The following is a 19,921-nucleotide window of genomic DNA, read 5'->3' on the forward strand; positions in this document are numbered from 1 at the left end:
AGCTCCTGGTGGTGCAAAGGGACATAAGCCATTCACTCCGTTGGATCGCCGACAACATGGGCAACCCTCCCTGTGCCACCAGGCGCAGACCAGCACCAGCCACAGGGAGGGAGGAGGAGGAGGATTTGTCCGACGGAGCGTCCCAAGCTTCATCAAGGCCTGCATCTGAGGGTCCCCCCAGGAAGGGTGGTCGTCCACGGAAAAGACCGTGAGAGGCAGCGGGTCATCCACATCTCCCAGGTCACCTGGCCTGGCACCTGGCCTTCATGTGCGACAGCATCACCTCATTGATTGACATCATCTGCCACATGGACTTGCTGGTCACAGTCTGACCAATAATGCCAAACACTGTGGGCTGGACTCTGATGACTTCAAATGCCAAGGATCCCATCTCCCCCTGTGAACTTTGGATTCTATGGTCCCTGCATTTCCCCTTTTTCTGTGCACAAATCACGCCCCAGAGCTAGAAATTAAAAAAATTAATAATTGAAATTTCATGTTGCAGTCATTTAGCATGAGTCCACAACATACGTGTGGGGATATATCAAAGTATTCCTGAGTGTGGAACTAACTCCAGCCACTTGGATCTGAGTCCTGTCGAGGACACACATGTCTCACAATGTATCACAAAATACAGACATGGAGCCCAACACTCACCCGTGATGGCCTCAAGCTGCTGAGGGGGGGCTTGCTATATTGCTCTGACAGACCAATTTGGAAGAGTTACATGAAGGTGTAGAGGTCATGGGTCATGTTGATGTGCCCGGGGAGGGAGTTTTGCGAGGTGGGAGAACTATCTCCTGCATACAGATTTTGATGTGATGAATGGTGGCCAGGGCAAGGTGGGCTGCATGGAGTTGGCCCAACGGGGTGTTGGATGACACACGTCCAAGGTCGGTTTGGGTCTGGGGTTTTGGACTGCCTCCTGAGTGTGGTTGAGGAGTCTGAAGGTGATCCTGCAGCACACAGTGAGCCATTGCACCTCTCTCAGGTGGACAGTGATGTGGCTGGGGCGGGGGATGTTGCAGATGAGGTGTGCGGATGCACCCTGGATGTGGATAAGTTCTCCTGCATGTTTGCTGTTGTCCTCTGTAGAGGCCGGTGCTGTATTTGAGCCGGCTGGTGTCCTGACCAGGGGGACGGTCTGTCTTGCCTTGGAGTGGATCTATCTGGGGGTCATTAGCAGCATGTGGAGGGTGTTGCAGCATGAGGTGCAGATGTTGGTGAGTTGCATGTTAATTGTGAGCGATGGGTCCATGATGAACACCAGCTTGCCTGCGTGGCCACTGGGTGTTGGTGCAGTGCACAGACCAGTGGGACGCAAGGAGTTGACCCAGCCGTAAGGGAACAATCCTCAGATGATGACCTCTGTCCTGTCCAAGTCCAGCCTCAGATGGCTGATGTTCAGCCATTCATCAACGGATCTCATGCCTTCTTGAACTTTGGATCTGGCAATGGCTGGCTCTTTGGTGAGTTTGAGGAGCAGCTGGGTGTCAATGGCATACCAGATGATGATGAGGTTGGGTGCGCATGTGATGGTGGAGAGGGGCGTCATGGAGACATTGAAGATCGTCACGCTGAGAGAAGAGCCCTGTGGCATGGGCCAGATGACCCCAGTGTACTACATGTTGCAGGGTGGAGGCAGACTCCCTGGGCCTTGCTGGTGAGCTACTTTCTGATTTAATCCTGGGCCCTCCTCTGGATACCAGTGTTGGAGATGTGTGAGCTGACAGTGTGGTAGCACATGGTGTAGAATGCCGTTGAGAGGTCAAGGGTGGTGGCCTCACAATTGTTGAGCAGGGCAAAGTAGTCGTTGGTGGTGGCAATGATGACGGTTGCAGTGGTGTGATTACTGTGGAAAACGGTCTGGTGCCGGTTGGCTGGAGCTGGTTGCATGTAGGAAATTGGTCAGTTGCTTGTTGAGTGTATTCCTGGTGACATTTGCTGGTTAGGGAAGTAGGGTGATGTACCAGGAGATCCTGCGGTACTGCCGTCCGTTGTTTAAGAAGGGCCTGGGGCTCTGCATGCCTCCTGCAGCCATGGAATGTGGCTAACTCAAAGGAGACATTCATGACGCGCTGGACGTGGGCTTCAAGGATGGCGAATGATGTGGTTGAGATGTTGTGTGGGAAGGGGCCTGATGGAGAGCCAGAGTGGATGGTGCACATGATCCCGGTTGTGTACTTGCTGCTGATGGGAGTCCATGACCTGAGGGGGGTTTGTCCAGCAGATAATAGTGCTGTCTGCCTCTGTGTGCCAAGGCTGTTGTGTATGGCCATGAGCTTGCAGTGGTACAAAGTTGCAAGGGATGTGATCTGCCTTGCAAGGGTGTAGTGTCTTGGATGGAGATCTGCTGTCAGTTCACTCTCAATGCTGATGAGCTCCTTGATGTCGTGTGTTTGGGTGTCTCGGCACTATCTGAAGTATCTCCACTTGTCCTTGCTGATGATATGGTGATGGCTGTGTGTGATGTTTTCCAGGGCTGTAAGGAAAAGAATGTCTCTTTGTGTGGCAAGGTTTGCACAAGAGTCCGGCTAGGTCTGTAGGAGTCCAGTAGGTCTGCCTTGTCCCAGGTGCCTTAACTGTTGTTGTGCTTCACAGGAAAGTCTGCCAATGTGGCAAGATTGTTGGATCAGTTGAAGATCCAGTGTGTGAGTTTGCAGGGTGTGGCGGTGGTGTTGTTTTGAGTGTCCCACACAGCTTGTCTGTGGCGACTTACATCAAGCATCTTTGGGGGATCGGTAGCGGGGTGTGTGGCACTGTGTTGCTTGTTGTTGACGTGGATTCAAATGTTGATGGACCAATGATGGATGGTGGTGTGTTTCCCCTCCAGCAAGAAGTTACTGGCCCCCAGCCACATGTAGCCTGTGGAGGTGGCTTAGAGGAATTGTGGATGTAGGCCTGCAGATCTGTAGATGAGTGTTACTCCGAGGGTTGCCAGGGAGTTGCGACTCTGTGACTCTGAGGGTGTACTTGTGAATAAATCGCAATTCAGCCCCCGGGATTGGTGTTGGCATCCTTGCGGGTGATCTTGGATCATTCTGAGATGGCAATGAAGACGTCATGTGCTGAGGATGCTTTTATCCAGGTTACTGTCGTGAAGGTGATGTGTGGGGCTGTAGTGTTGAGGAGGTAACAGAGTCCAATGGCATGCTGGTGGATGGAGCGGGTGTGGAGTAGGAGGCACATTACCTGGTTGTTCTGACAGGGTCTGGTAGGCTGGGCAGCGCTGTGTAGGCAGTTGGAGTAGCACACTTAGCATGCGAAGGTGTCGTGTGGGTGCTTAGGGGTTGCCTGATGGCAGGAGGATGATTGTCACAAGGACATTGCTTGGAGAGTGGCTGCAGCATGAGCCTGTTGTGTGACATGGGTCATGCAAAGACTAGAGGGTCGTGCACTGTGCATGTTGCAGGCGCAGACGGTCCTGCCTTTGGGCTACAGTGGCACAGAAAAGCTGCTGGCTGCATTTCAAATGGGTGGAGGGGGAAGGGCTGAGCATTTTTGAGGTGTGGGGGTTGCAGAATCAGGGCACTCGGAGTGGCGGGCCGCAGGTGAAGCAGCAGCAAGCGGAAGGGGTCAGAAATTATGCAAAAATCAACACACAAAGACAAGGAGGTCTGCAAGGCACAGTGCAACAGGTGTATGTCAAGGAAGGAGTGTCAGCTCACTCATGGGTCACTCCCAGAAAGTGTATGATCAATCACCATAAATTACAGCCACTGTATCAGGCATCAAAATGCGGAGATGCGCAAAGGAGACACACTGCAGTGACCGAGATGAGGCACTTTGGATTGTGCCGAGCACCTTTATTCCACATACACACACAAAGGGATATGCATCCATATTAACAGACTCACAGGTCAGTTGACAGAACATGTGGGACATACGCTGGACCCCCCTTCACAACACGGATGATGTCAATCCTAATGAACTGGCACACAAGGTAAGGGGATGAGCAAAACACATCCTGCTGCACACGGAGAGGCTGCAATTTCTTCTCCTTGCCCACAGCATCATCATCCGCAAGCGAGGGAGACACCTGCATGGACCTTGAGGAGGGACACAGAGACAGTGCCACCAGTGCTGTGGAGGCAGAAGGAGCCAGTGGCACAGAGGGTGAGGGGAGTCAGTCAGAGGACCTGTCTGGAGGCGAGAGCATCTACGACACCGACAGGTCCGAGGCTGACATCCTTGAGGAGGCGGAGGATGCAACAACAACTGGCAGCATCCCACCATCTGTACCCGCCTCCTCCATTGCCATCTCCGCCCTCCCAGTTGCTCCCGTCCCTTCTGTCCGTGCAGGGTCCCACCGTGTCTCCTTCGGACCAGATACCGCACCCTCTCCCCTGTCACCCCTGCTGCCCTCAGTGAAGAGACTGTGGACACACTGCGGCAGTTGCAGGTTGGTCAGGCATCAGTGCTGCATGTCCTCCATGAACACACTAAACTGCTCACACAGTTGATGTCGTTCGTGGAGGGCATGCCATCAACGATGTCTGGCCAAAGCAGGATTCTGCGGTTCATGGACTCTTCACTGACGGAAGCAGTTTCTCTCCTGTGGCGCTCCATCCCCCCCTACCCCGGACCCATCCACACTGCCCTCTCCCATGCCTGACCAACGCACACACAGACAGTCACGGGCACCCACCCCAACAGACACATCCAGCACGCCCCCAAGTAAGGAACAGCGCACACCTCCTGGCACGCACACTCAGGGGGATGTAGTCACACCCACAGGGTCTGGGGGCAAACGGCAGACACGCAGCCAAAGTCAGAGTCCGCAGTCCTCACGACCCACTTCCTCCAAATCCACTCCCCTTAGCTCCCCTGCCAGACTGTCACACAAAGAGACCTACATGGCTAGTCTGTCCCTCAGCCCCACTGTGACACCACCCCGCAAGCGGTGGAGGAAGTCCCCGGGCAGGGGAGTTGAGTCCCCCCCATGTCCACCCCCTCCCCCAAGAGCACTGCACCCCATCCCTCGGACACCCCCCCTCCGTTGGCCCTGGTGTTTCTTCCGGTGCAGGGGTTCCTCTGGACGCCCTGGCAGCAGTGTGCAGCGAGCTGCTCACCACCACCTTTGGCACTGCCCCACCCCCTGTGGTGGATATGACCAGCCCTGCACCCACCACACCTACCCAACCCACTCCTGTCCCTGCGGTGCCTGGTACTCCCACCAATGATGCCCCCCCCCCGGCTGACAAACCTTGAGGTGACTTTGTGCAGGCAAGGTAGGGGTGGAAACAGTCGCATACGTCCACCCTTGAACTCGGCCTTTGTAAATAGTGTATTCTTCAAATTTTTATTTATTTGTGTGCTGAATAAAGCCTTTTCATTTAGTTTCAACACTATTGCATTTCAGGTACTTGATGTTGGTGATGAGGCCCATGAAGTTGGTGTTCTGTTAATGTGTTAGGGTTCTGAGAAATGTTTTAGTATGATGGTCATGAGGTGGACCATGGTATCTGTGTGCCATCACAATGTCTGTGAAAATATTAATTGGTAGTGTGTGTTCCTTTGGATTGGGAGACATTGTCCCAAGGAGTGTTCCTTGCTCTGTGGCACCTGACATGTTCCCTGCAAACAGTTGCACAATTGTTGTGCTGACCTGTGTCAGCATATCCTTTGTTGGTGACGGATCCCTTCAGCAATGGTCATGCATGCTCCCCGATGTCTCCTGCTGAATCGTCTGTGCCATCCTTGCCAGTCACTGTACTTGTGTTTTGGGTATGTAGGAATGGCATCAGGCACCAATTGCCCCTTTTCAGCACTATGCATGTGTGTAATCACGGCCTAACACACAAATGGCACGTGTAATGCAGGGTATTTGAGCACCAGACTCACAATTGTGGGCATTGTATCTAGTCGCAGTGAACCCTATTCCTTCCATGAGAGACAACATCTGGGTGGCTGGACCAGCACCTGGACATTCCCATCACTCCTGTGATGTGCGTGACAGTGTGTGTTCCCTTTGGCTAACTTATTCTAGTATGCATTTCCATGACTATACAGTCTGTTGGCATGAAATGAGGGTGTGTATTGTGCGGCATCCGCCATGGGTGGGTATGCATGTGTTGTATGTCCTCACACCCACATGTGGTGTGTCATGCAGTGTGTGAAAGACATCCATCCTCCTGGGAGTGGGGCACTGCTGGGAGTCCTCTGCACCCACCCCTCATATCTCTGTCCACTGCTGGGAGTCCTCTGCACACACCCCTCATATGTCTGTCCACTGCTGGTAGTGATATGCACCCACCCCTCATATGTCTGTCCACTGCTGGTAGTGATATGCACCCACCCCTCTTATGTCTGTCCACTGCTGGGAGTCCTCTGCACCCACCCCTCATATGTCTGTCCACTGATGGTAGTGATATGCACCCACCCCTCATATGTCTGTCCACTGCTGGTAGTGATATGCACCCACCCCATATATGTCTGTCCACTGCTGGTAGTGATATGCACCCACCCCTCATATGTCTGTCCACTGCAGGGAGTCCTCTGCACCCACCCCTCATATGTCTGTCCACTGCTGGTAGCGATATGCACCCCCTGCATATGTCTGTCCACTGCTGGTAGTGATATGCACCCACCCCTCATATGTCTGTCCACTGCTGGGAGTCCTCTGCACCCACCCCTCATATGTCTGTCCACTGCTGGTAGTGATATGCACCCACCCCTCATATGTCTGTCCACTGCTGGGAGTCCTCTGCACCCACCCCTCATATGTCTGTCCACTGCTGGTAGTGATATGCACCCACCCCTCATATGTCTGTCCACTGCTGGGAGTCCTCTGCACCCACCCCTCATATGTCTGTCCACTGCTGGTAGTGATATGCACCCACCCCTCATATGTCTGTCCACTGCTGGTAGTGATATGCACCCACCCCTCATATATCTGTCCACTGCTGGAAGTCCTCTGCACCCACCCCTTATATGTCTGTCCACTGCTGGGAGTCCTCTTCACCCACCCCCAAATCTCTGTCCACTGCTGGGAGTGCTCTGCACCCACCCCTCATATGTTTGTCCACTGCTGGGAGTCCTCTGCACCCACCCCCATATGTCTGTCCACTGCTGGGAGTCCTCTGCACCCACCCCTCATATGTCTGTCCACTGCTGGTAGTGATATGCACCCACCCCTCATATGTCTGTCCACTGCTGGAAGTCGTCTGCACCCACCCCTCATATGTCTGTCCACTGCTGGGAGTCCTCTGCACCCACCCACGCACCCCCTTGGAGCTGTACACTGCTGGCCAGGACCTACACACACAACAATATGAAGGTAACATGCTGGGCCAGTCCTCTATGCCCACATTCCTGGTGTGTGTACGCCTCGCATCCATAATTTCCTGCTGCCGTAACGGGGTACGTGTGGTACGCACTGTACCCACGTATTCATGCGTGGGTACGGTCCATACCACTGTTGTAATGGTGCCATAGGGGTACGTGTGGTACGCACCGTACCCACGCATTCATGTGTGGCTACGGTCCGTACCACTGTTGTAATGGTGCCGTAGGGGTACGTGTGGTATGCACCGTACCCACGCATTCATGGCTGGGTATGGTCCATACCACTGTTGTCATGGTGCCATAGGGGTACGTGTGGTACGCACCGTACCCACGCATTCAAGCGGGGGTACGGTCCGTACCACTGTTATCATGGTGCCGTAGGGGTACGTGTGGTACGCACCGTACATGTCCACTTCCGTTGTTGCGGTACGCAGGGGTTGCTGGACATGCCCCCAAGTGACCAGTCCCAGCTGGTAATGTATGGCCCCCATATTGTAGGTTTGTGTTTGCGTATGGGTATGTTTCCTGGCCCTCACCCCCACCCTGGCCCCTGGGTGTTGTTCTCACCTTCTGCGGCTTGTGCGTCGGGTGCGGTGCGCCAGGTCGTAGGCCAAGAGGACCGGGATGACACGTACGATGGGGTTCATGGCTGTACGTCGCGTACTGGGGCTATGTGGCGTAGGGTTCTGCTTTCCCGGCAGTTTTTCGCTCCCATAATCACAGCGAGGTACGCAGTGACGCCGGTACGAATCGTACTTGCTGGGCCGGAAAACGCTGCTGAAATACGTGCGGACGTCGCGTACAAGCAGTTCCGGATCGGAATCGTGGGTATTTTTTTGCTGTATGGTCTTTTGTACGATTCGTACAGAAAAAGGCTTTCTGTACGAATCGTACTTCCTAGTTTGTAGAATGAGTTTACCTGGTACAAGTCGTACGGAGAAAACGCTCCGTACGACTATTCGTACAGCCTTTTTCCATGATTGGAATCGGCCCCAAAATGTAAATACATTTTAAATAAGTCAAAAAATAAATGATTGCACATTTCAAGAAAATATTTATTAACTTAGTTAGAATTGTCTTTAAACGTTTAACAATCAACAAATGTAAAAATAGCAATTATGAATATTAAATCTTAATTTCTAAATTTTACATTTTAGAGAATTTACAAAAACAATGCTAACAATTACAATCTACAATATTGCATGAATTATAAACAGAAAAATAAATACTTCAAACGTTTCCCCACTCTATTCCCCTATAATCTCAACAGCCCACTAATAAACATTTTTCTTTATTTAAACAATCAATAAATTGATTTCTTAATAAGAAAAAACTTAAATATATACAGATACGCAAAAATAAGCAAAAATTAAATAAACAAACTGCACAAAGGAAAATTAAATGATTGAAACTATTTTTTTTATTTTCAAATGAAACTAAAATAAAGATTGCAATAATACATAAATACATTTATTAAATATTTGTATTTTATTAATGATTAACCAAAATATACATAAAATACCTTAACATAAACGTAAAATACAACTCATTACAAATAAATGTATTTACAAATAAATTGAAAGAAGCTTATATCTTAATTTATTCAAAACAATTCAAACATTAGCAAAACAACTTTTTTAAACTGCACATATAAATTTGTAAAATGAACAAATCACAAAATATAATTACTAATTTAAAGTGTTTAATTTCAATTAAACACAATACATGAAATATGCATTTAAACAAATATACCCTTTTCCCCTACAAATACAACGTCCCACTACTAGACATTTTATTAAATATATGTTTTTATTTACAAAGGGCCCGATTCATAGCACTAACTTAAGACAAAATCCTAAACTTACTACCATTTACTCATTTTGGTATTCACAGTAGGCACTTGCACATTTTGGTATTCACAGAAGACACCTACTCATTGATGAGTAAGTGCCTTCTGTGAATACCAAAATGGTAGTCAGTTTAGGATTTTATCTTAAGTTAGTTCTGTGAATCGGACCCAAAATGTTCAACAAATACATATTTAAATTAAATACAATAAACATTATGATTACTTTTTAAACTAAATAAATACATGTAACATCAACCTATTTTTAAACTAGCTATATGAAATACATTTAAAATGCACCCCAGCAATTTAATAAAAATATTGTTAAAGACAACATTATAGACAATAGTATTATAGTAAATGATACATTTTACAATGATATTTAAAACATGACATTCCCGTAACAATATTTTTGTATCACAATATGTTTCTTTTATACTCTCTGCAAACACCACATGCAGTACTTGCTGAGTCCATTTTGCCATAGAGGAGGCAGATAAGGGCAGGCTGGCTTTCCTCAGAAAAAGTAAAGAACAATTGTAAGAGAATTGGAGAGGATGTGGCCTAACGACTAGAGTGATGGACCTCGAAGCGGGGGAACGAGGTTCGAGCCTCGGCAGGGACGCTCAACATTCAAGTTTGTGCTATATAAAACACAAATTGCAAATCAATATATCTCTGCATTAAATAATAGTGATATTGGTTTTTTCAATGCTTGTACAAACTGTCATGCTAAACCTTGTACAAAGACACATGCATATGCAGGTAGGAAAGTCTTGGAATTCATTTCTTATTAAAGAAAACACATTCCTGGACAGCTGCCATGCATCCCAATGCACACATACCCATACCTTAAATCTGCCAGTACTGTTGTGAAAGCCTCAGCTGAGTGCTGTAACAATCTGGCTCTCTTCTTTCATAACGATCTGATCACTTCTTTCCTAAAACGTTTTTGGACATTTATTCTTCATTCCCTGATAGCACAACTACCAAAGATCCTCCAGAAACGGGATGCCCTTCAGCGCACTCTGAAGGAATGCTCTCAGAATTTGAGACCTTTCTCACATCTTCTAAATACAGTCAAATCTGTCACCCCTTGACCCTGCTCCCCTTCATATCTAGCGTCAAGGGTTTCAAAGTATTGCCCTTACCCTGGAGGATCTGTTGAACCTCTCCCTTACCAGTGGACAGGTTCCTCCTCAAGGGAATAATGTGGTGGTTAAGCCCCTCTTTAAAAAGCTGGGATCAGACTCTCTCTGCCTGAGCAATTACCGGCCTTTCACCTTGTTACGATGTTTCTCAAAGCTTCTGGAAAAGCATGCTAATAAACATCTTACCACCTTCCTTGAGTCCAACAACATTCTACACCTGACACAATTGGGAATTAGACCACAGCACAGAAACAGCTTTGCTGGCTGTGGTTGAGGAACTTAGATCTTTGTTGGATAAAGGAGGCTCAACAGCCATTATCCTTTAAGGTCTGAGCGCAGCCTTTGACACAGTAGATCACACCACACTTATACATTGGATATCTCAAGGGGGTGTGGGAGGCCATGTCCTGAATTGGCCTTCCTCGTTCTTGAAGGATAGAACTTTCCAAGTGCTCGATCACTCCAGGACCTCCCATAGCTACCCCCTGTGCTATGGGGTACCACAAGGGTCTTCCCTTAGCCCCACTCTTTATTATCTTTATCGTATCCCCTAGCTAATATTGCCACGTGTCTTCAGGCAGTGGCCAGATGGATGGCTAATTGCCAATTGAAGCTGAATAAAGACAAGACTGAAGTCATGGTATTGGGCAACAATTTTAGCAAAAAAGACACCATCCACTTAGCCAATGTCTATTGACCCTTCCGAGCCCCAAAAGTGTGATAAACAGCTTTGGAATGTTGCTAGATTCTAGTATCACAATGGAGTACCAAGCAAAAAAACTTGTTCCCACCTGATTTTTTGTCCAGAGACTACTTACAAAGGTGTTAAATCTTCTTTCTTTTTCAGCCAGAAGATTAATTGTCCAGATCATCTCCCACCTCGACTATGTTAAGGCTCTTCTCGTTGGCTCACATCATTACGGGATAAAGAAGCTGATGATCATGTAGAATGTTGCTCGTCAGCTTCTTATGAATGTTCCTAGACATCAATCTGCAAAAATGAGCAGTCGAGCAGAGGGTCCAGTTTAAGTCCCTTTGCATTCTGCATTGGTCACTCCATAACAAAGGTCCTGTTCTATTAAGATCTCTAGCCACTCTCTACATTCCTGGAAGGTCACTTAGATCTGCTTCAGCACACCTACTACAGGTCCCCAAATTTAGCAGATCTTGTTGGCGTGGCAGTTCATTTTCTTATCTGTCTCCCAAACTTTGGAATACTCTCCCCTTCTAACTTCATCTGCTTCCTGATGAGTACTAATTTCATAAGGCATGAAAATGTGGCTTTACAGCAATTAGTCCTGTTGAGAGCTGATTAATATGAGGCTGAGTGTACTAGCGCTTGGAGGCCTTCGGGTAGCTACGCCCTTTATAAGAAGCAAAGAATGGAATAGAATACGATGTGAGTGATTACAAATGTACACATATATGCGTCATGCTCTGTGCACACGTGTCATGATGTATCCACTGTTTTTCTGTTTTTAGTTTACTGTTCTGACATAGAAGATGCCAATTTTGCAGCAGTAAACTAAATAAATGAGAATTTAAATGCACACAAAATCATAGCAGCAAATTGCAGCTACTAGCCGCTGTATAATAAATAAACAAGTCAAATAATAAATAAAAAAAATAATTGGATACAACGGGGAGCAGTTGGGGAACAAAGGTAATGCAGACAGGTGTGGAAAGATACAAATACAAATAAGCAGCGAGAGGAATCAATAGAGGAGCAGGGTCTATTTAAAAAATAAACATAAAAATTATAGGCAGGGGAAGGAATGAGTGAGTGGTGTGAGGAAGGAGGGGGCAATATGGAAAGTGAGGGGTATTGCTTAAGAAAAATACCAACGTTGTGCCCTAAATCTGTTGAGACATAAATGACCAAGCTGAATTTTCCAAATATACCACAAACAATGGCAAAGCCAGTTGTTCTGGATTAAAGTGCTAACACAAACATGTACAAACATTGTTTACCATGCTGAAACAAGTATTGTTGATACAGGTGTAAAAAGTAGCAATAAAAGATTACTTTCTGAAAAGAATGGATATGGGACAGTGTTTCCCAAACTGAGGGTCGCAACCAAGCCAAATGTTGGTGAGTCGCTAAAGTCCAAGCAATAATTAAAGATTTCTTTAAAGTCAGTACTTATCTTGTCATATTTAGTGCACTTCAAAAAAAATTGTCCTCTCACTTTGCAGTCTGAGGAATAAAGTTAAAGGGAATTAGGTTCCAACCTTATTGGGGTACATTGAGGGTGAACGGCAAGGCTGTAGGAAGTCATTTTTGTAACACTCAACACAATTTAAATGCTTGGAAATGAACTGTACACATTCAGCAGTTAAGAAAGCAAAAATGAAGCACATGCTCTGTAATTCTAAAGAGTGATGGAAACAACCCTAGCAAAGTTCATGTCCCACTTTCTTAGCACACAGAAGAAACTAAGGAAACAATATAGAGCTCTACAAGAACTACTAAAGAATGTATCACAAACCATAAATAATTTTAGTTCACTCACATGTAAAAGCAGATAAAGTTGAGGCTTCCCCCAGACGTACACCATCTTGTACAAACACCTGGATAAAGTAGTAGTTCCCAGGAGTCAGGCCTGTAATATTGACGTAGTCTGTAGTGAGCTGCGTGTTCACTGCAGGGAAACCAAGAACCTTCACGACATAGGAACTTGCGCCTCCTTCTGGTGCTGACCAAGCAATATATAATGTTGTGGTGGACACTTCGTTTAAAGTTAGGTTTCTGAGAAGGCCAGGGTCTGAAAAGAAACATAACAGTGTCACACTGAGCAATTCTGACAAGTAAAGGCGGTAACAAAGGCATTCAGACTTTCCATGCTCACAGGACACTATGACTTTTCAGTGGATTTTAAAATTATTTTAATTTTTTAAAAGGACACTGTTTTGGAAGTTGTGTCTGATTGAATGTCTATTGTCACTCCAACTTGATGCCATGAATACCTATCCAAATATTGTTATTGCACTTTTCAAATAAGGTGTCAGGATAGCAGTAAATAGGTACTAAGATTTTTTTTTTATGTATTGCCCATCTTCCCTCATGAAAGGGTGCTAGAGCCCTCACATATTCTATGCATCAAAATGTGTTCCCTCCCCTATGGTTTGAGGCCCTCATCTCTGATAGTGGGGAGGTAGAATTTGTACGAATTTGCACATGCAAGAGGAGGTTTTGACATTCTAAAGTAATCACACAGTTAGCTGAGCCACTTGAAAGCTCTCACTGATGGTCTAAAAGAGGTACCAAACACAACGGAAAGCACACCATAGGATAGAAACCTCTGCAATTACCTTGACATGAACAAGGAAGCACATTATTTGCTGAGAAACATGTATGTCACCTGCATTTAAAAAGAGGTATAAATATAAAGAAAACCTCAGCAAACACCATAGATCTCTAAGTTCATCTAGGATGTCCTGTCAAGCAACTTGTACATTTGACTCAGCAGTCAACATAAATGTCCAAATATGATGTGAAACACAGCACAAACCAAAGAGCAAAGCTTAATTTGTAAAAGAATAAGTGTGGTGCTCAAAGTTTTGCTCAGGAGCCCATGGCCGGCCCTATCAAAGTTTAGGGCACTGAATATCAAGACTGTGCAGTCGTGATACCACCTCATGCTCTTTAATCCTCCGCAAGACACTCTCTGCTTTTCTATCTCAGTTTGGCAGTGTATTGTTGATCCCTGCTTTCTCCTTTGTGGCCGAATGTCTATCTTCTTTTCTTATTTCTCCCCCCTTGCATTTTCTCTACTCAGGAAAAACACTACTGGTTCTCAAAAATCAGTGCCGGTGGGCCCCACCAGCAACCAATGCCTCAAATTAAGCACTGCCAAAGATCTCAATGACCACAGGAGACATGACAGTCTGAAGGTAGCACAGACTCGGCTGAGGGACTCAAATGATCTCCCACACAGCCACCTAAAGGTACCTGACTCCATGAAAAATATATCAGAGTCGGCAGACCTCTAAGTTTATCGGGGATTTGATATGCTGAAGTGGCACATACTCAGCTGAGAGAATTGAAGACTTTTCCTCACATTCAACATAAGGTGCCGGACACAATGAAAAACACAGCATAGACCACAAAGTTTAATGCTTAAATGGGGTTTGACCGCCTGAAGGCAGCACAGAAGAGTAACTTGGACCCTTGCATCTACACTGACAAGCGATAATAAATACAATGAAAAAGTCAACAGAGTTCTAAGATCTATTTGACAATGGGAGACCTGTCTTATTCGAGCCTTCACAAGTGCAGCCAGGCACCACATTTTATAGGTGAAAGAACACAGCAGTATTGTATCCAGGACTAATACTCCTGGTGTCCGTTTATGTTTATGATCCCAAAAAAATGCAATAATCAGTGTTAACAGTGGAAACACAAGCTTGTGATGAGCTCAAAACTCATCTGAAGTTTAATAAGTAATTGACACTGGTACCCAAGTGACAGCTACTGATGTGTACAAAATATGGTGCCTGACTGGGCTGCTTGAAATCATCTACACACATATTGACTTCTGCTTAGTAATCTCCAGACAATCCCATTATCTTGTTTTCTCCTGGCACATGGGTTTACCTTACAGTTTCTACCACAAGATGCTACAAGTCTGGTTATCAGATTTAGGTCAGCCAGCAGGAGGGTCCCCTTAGACCTTCTGAATGCACTTAGACCAGCAGGCCATGCAGAATAAAGCAGGTGTATTGTGATCACAAGTTGACTGATGAGGAATGTGTCCTGATTAACCATTACTCCATCCTTACCAGATTTTAAACTTGTGTGAGTGAGGAAGATAAACCAATAATTAAGTCATAAATCTCCAACTCAATAAATATTTAACTACAGTGACTCCTCTGAGACAAGTGTACCTACAACCTCTCTCAATAAGGACTGTGGACGAGCATTGCTGGTGAAGCATGATTCCTATGACGAAGCATGCCACCAAGTGTGGCAGAGGGGTCTGTGTCTTTTTTGAAAACACAATCAGAGGAGGTTCTCTGAGGAGGAAGCCTGGACATTGAGGATACTTTGAAACCGGCAAAAGAGTGACACAGTCTTGTTGAGTCTCAGTCTAGTCTGGGTCACATCTCCTTAGAATTTATTCTGAGTCATGTTTCAGTCATTATACAATCATGAGTCAGGGTTTTTGTTTTGACTCATGATTTAGAATATATTCAAGATTGGATTAGAGCTTATTCTGTGTCATGGCTTATTCAGAACCTATTCTGATTTATGGGAAATCCAGACCCTTTTCTGGGAAGATTTTCATAGTCAGAACATTTTTCATGGATATTTCATATTCACAACATATTTGTACGAATCGCCTATGAAGAACTTCATCCGGCTTTGCCACCAGGATTCAAGATCATTGTGTGAGCTATAATTATGGAACAAGGCCTACTCCTACAAAAACTTATATATGCTCTCTTTTCTCCTGCATCAATATTTCATGATTATCACCCTGGTGACAAGGTATTTCATTTCAGCATATCCTTTGTTCTGCATGGTATTTGTTTGTCTTACTCAGAAGAGTGACAAGATCATTCTTCATACATGTTTCTGATCTAATCAAGTTTACTAATTTTGCCCATTGGTGTTGATCCATGGCCCACTCTTTGCTTCAGGGACCCAAGTGGTGAAATCAGCCAATGAAATCCAAAGCCATGATACTGGAGGAAAAACGAGAAGACAGGGTTAGTTATTTCAGCATTGGCAGTAACACGACTTCTGATTGGTCATGATCAAAACAACAAGCAAGTTATCTGCAAAGGTTGTACAGCTGCGATGATAGCATTAGCCTTACAAACTGAAATGACAACAGTCTCAGACACTTGTGCAGTCATGTGCTTGTCCAGAAAACGCAATGCAGTGTCAACAGCCCTGTTAACATTGTACTATGCACTCATGCATATCCCATTCTGAACAACTGAGTTTGGCATTTGGAACACTTTCCCTGTTAGTCTTCCTGTATTCATGTTGTTTTCTCGACCAAACTACCCCAGACTCAAGCCAACATTTCAATCAGTCAACTTTTTCCAGATTTTGGAGATGAAAATATGTTTTCTTTGCTATAACTTTTGGTTAATCCTTTGTTATCTATTTGTGCAGAAATCCTTTGGCAAGTATCTTAGTTAACCTTTTTTGGTGCTAATCTTGGTACAAATATTGTTGTATCCTTTGGTATATATCTAAGCAAAACTTTACTACATTGTTTAGTCCATATCTTGGTTTAGTCTTTTGGTACGTCTTTTACTACATATATAGGTACAGCTTGGCTAGATACTTCAGAACATCTGGTACATGTCTCGGGACAACATTTGGGGCATCATTTGATACATCAAGAGGTACCCTTTTGGTAACATTGTTTTGTGTATCTTTTGGTACCTCCTTTGGTATACACTTTGATATTCCCTTGGTAAATTTGTTTAGTACATATGTAGGCACACGTTCAGGTAGATGCTTCAGAAAGTCTGACAAATATATTGGTGCATTGAAAACTTAGTGTATATACAGCAATTTTTTGCTCGGTAGGCATTACATTTGCTATGTTTATCTCCCTCTGACTCAGCAACCCATTTTTATCGTTTTTATCATACTTAAGTAGGCTTCTTCCATTTGTTCTCTAGATACTTACATTGATTGACCCAGATATTGTTGAGAGGGCTGAGAGCCAGAGCACCTCTAACCTCATTACGCTAGTAAGGTAAGAGTGTTCACCTTTTAGGTTTCCGCTTACTTTTGTGAAGCTAAACCATCCCGGTTAACTGAGCAATGAGCTATTTCCCCGGGATTGTGTTGATTTATTCTCTGCCCCTTGACATGGTGTGTCAACTTGACTACTAAAAATGACCTCATGGTCAGTCTTGACATGTCTGCATATGCGTTTATTTCGTTTTATGCATTATATCCCTTAATAATTTTCTGTTTTCATTAGGTCCCTTTTCGTTGAACTCTACATCCAGCACTTCTAGTTTCCTCTTCCGGCATCGTTTTGAGAGATATCTACTCTCTCTACGGTTTACCCAGGAGGTTATATTTTTATTTATCAGATTTTTTTTACCTTTTCTTCAGTCACGATGGTATGGTGGCCGTTTTTACCTTCTATGATCATTTCACTACTTTTCCTTTCTTCACTGATTTTCGGTGTCATTATAACGACCTTTAAAGCACCAACCTAATGGGAGTATGGCCAAAGCTTTAGGTTCTTTGTTACTCAGTTACATTATTCTTATGTACGTTCTTTCATTGTTCCCACAGATCAATTACATAAAGCTCAAAGAATTAGGATATAGAGCCCACTATGCACTACGCATAAGAAACCTATTGAAGATTTCTGTACTTTTTCCCATCTTCCAATGCTTAATTGATCCGCTGTGCCCTGACGAAGGATATTGGGGTTTTGTGGACCCCCCTCCGAAACGCGTGTCAGCGCTTTTCTTCTCTTTATGTTTTTACTGATGCATTGATGTAATGTATTTATGATAGGCATTACTCTGTTTAGTTATGTTTGACAGTATGATAGTGTATGGTATGAATGAAGTGGTATGTTTGATGTTGACCTAGTGCATGGTTTGAATTCCATTGAGAACGCAGGTTTTGGGCTCATATATGAATTTATGTTGATGTTATTCACTTAAATAAATGAACATCTAAAAATATATTTTTGATAAATAAAAAATTGAATATGAATCAATGTCTTGTGGAACAATATATTGTTAAAGGTTGAGGTAGTACCCGTTCAAGAACTACATGTTAAGGAGAGCTTCTCTGTTTTTTGTTATCTTGTACCCTGCCTTCCTCTCCTTATATTTCACGATTCAGGGACCCTCTTTTGTTCTTTATGGTACAGCAAGTGGTACACATTTTGTTACAATGTTTGGTACACCATTCTATATATCGATTGGTGTATATCTTGGTACTTGGCTTGGTACCGCCATTGATATTTCATTTGGTTTATTTGGTACCTCAGTGGATATGACTTTAGTAACATCTTTTTGCTAATTCGTGAAAATATTGATACTTTCATACATATCTTGGAACAGCTTTCGCCACATAATTTGGGCCAATCTATAAGAAACTTTACCACACATTTTAGTATGTATTTTAGTACAATCTACTGGTTCCATATTTGTTGCACAGTGTGGTCTGTATCCTGTGCACATCTTACGGCCTAGAGAACTATTTATCATTGAGTAAAGATGCATAAATTAGCTGGCGGATCTTTCACTCTTTTAGAATCATTGCCATTAGGACATTGTAAAGCAAATGTAATTTCCGATTACTCTGTACCTGAAGCACAAGGGTCTGTGGTTTCTAAATGCTCCATAATAATACTAATAGTAGCACCTGCATTCTACTTGTGTGGCAGTGACTACAAAACAATAATAGGTGGATCATTTATCAGTGGATCCTCTGCTATGCACACTGAACAAGCGTCCAAATAAATCATTCATTCAACCAGACCTTATAATGTATTTTCCTGTAACCCTCCAGTGTATGAATACATGTTCTTTATGTACATCGAGGCCATAGAGACCCTCCTTTTCCTCTCAGGAAAGTACAAACACATACATCTGAGTCAAGACACTGGCTCAACAACATAGAACGGACACACATCAAGTTTATAGGTTTGCTGTTTTATTTCATTAGAGTGGACAGAGGGAAAGCAGCTTAGGAACAGACTTTACTGCAATGTACTTAATGTTTATCTATGTGTATTATAGCAATGGATGTTATCAGAAGAAAAGTGTGATGGAGTAAAAGGTACAAAGAAGGGAAACAAGAGGGATTTGTACTACATTAATGAAACAGAGCTCTCAATTGCCTTAGCGATAGGGTTATCGCAACTAGATCCAATTGAAGTTAATGTGTTCCTCAGCAGGTAAGTTTCCAAAGCACTCCTCAAGGACTGGTCATTTTCATCCATTGTTTATAGATTCGCAGGTTTCACAGGCTTTTGCTCCTCAAGGACTGGTCATTTTTATCCATTTTGATAGATTTGCAGGTTTCACAGGCTTTTGCACATTGCTGGCCTTCTCAAACAGAAGGATGACTTCAGGTGCAAGAATCCAAAGGCTGTAAAGGGAGTTGAGTTTTTTTTTTAGACCAACTTGAAGGCCATGCTAAAGCACTATTCATTATACAATTCAAGCAAATATAAAGCTTCTTCTTAAACACCTTTATAGCATATGTCTTGGCCATATGAGATTTCCATACTGATGAAGTCTGTACCATTCTTACAAACTCCTGAATGCTGGTGTGTCGTCTTTCAAGGAACCTTGAAAAGAAGCATGACACACTCTTCTGGTGCTGATCGTACGGTGATGAATTGGAGGTTAGAAAGTAAGACCAATACCTGAACACCATTATTGTGGGACGCATTTAATTCAATATGCTTTATTCCAATGCACTGGGAATGCCAGAAGGGTCGGGCTTGATGGGTAATCTGAGTAGTGAATCCATCTGTATTGACCTTGATGGCAAAGAATGATCCAGTAGTGTTGACATCAAAATTTGTTGGACAAATGTTTTTCACCCAATCAAAGAACGCCCTAAAAAGAGAATAATTGTAAATCAATCATAAGAAACAGGATACTAGTGCATTGTTTACAGAAAACA

At 44.5% G+C, this 19,921-nt stretch overlaps 1 protein-coding gene and 1 long non-coding RNA gene across 2 annotated transcripts in view; both read right to left on the minus strand.

Moving 5' to 3' along the window:
• Nucleotides 1-19,921, minus strand: part of LOC146788598 (tenascin-X-like) — a 694,637-nt gene that overhangs the window by 276,680 nt on the left and 398,036 nt on the right. The window contains exon 22 of the mRNA XM_085633173.1: nt 12,798-13,151. Coding sequence (XP_085489299.1) covers nt 12,798-13,151 — 354 coding nt within the window. The remainder of the gene's footprint in view (nt 1-12,797; nt 13,152-19,921) is intronic.
• LOC146788599 (uncharacterized) overlaps nt 17,024-19,921 on the minus strand; it is a 117,407-nt gene continuing 114,509 nt past the window's right edge. The window contains exon 4 of the long non-coding RNA XR_014970874.1: nt 17,024-19,854. This is a non-coding gene — a long non-coding RNA (uncharacterized LOC146788599). The remainder of the gene's footprint in view (nt 19,855-19,921) is intronic.

The sequence above is a fragment of the Triturus cristatus genome, chromosome 11 (assembly GCF_964204655.1).
Source record: "Triturus cristatus chromosome 11, aTriCri1.1, whole genome shotgun sequence".
In the NCBI taxonomy this organism is placed as follows: Eukaryota; Metazoa; Chordata; class Amphibia; order Caudata; family Salamandridae; genus Triturus; species Triturus cristatus.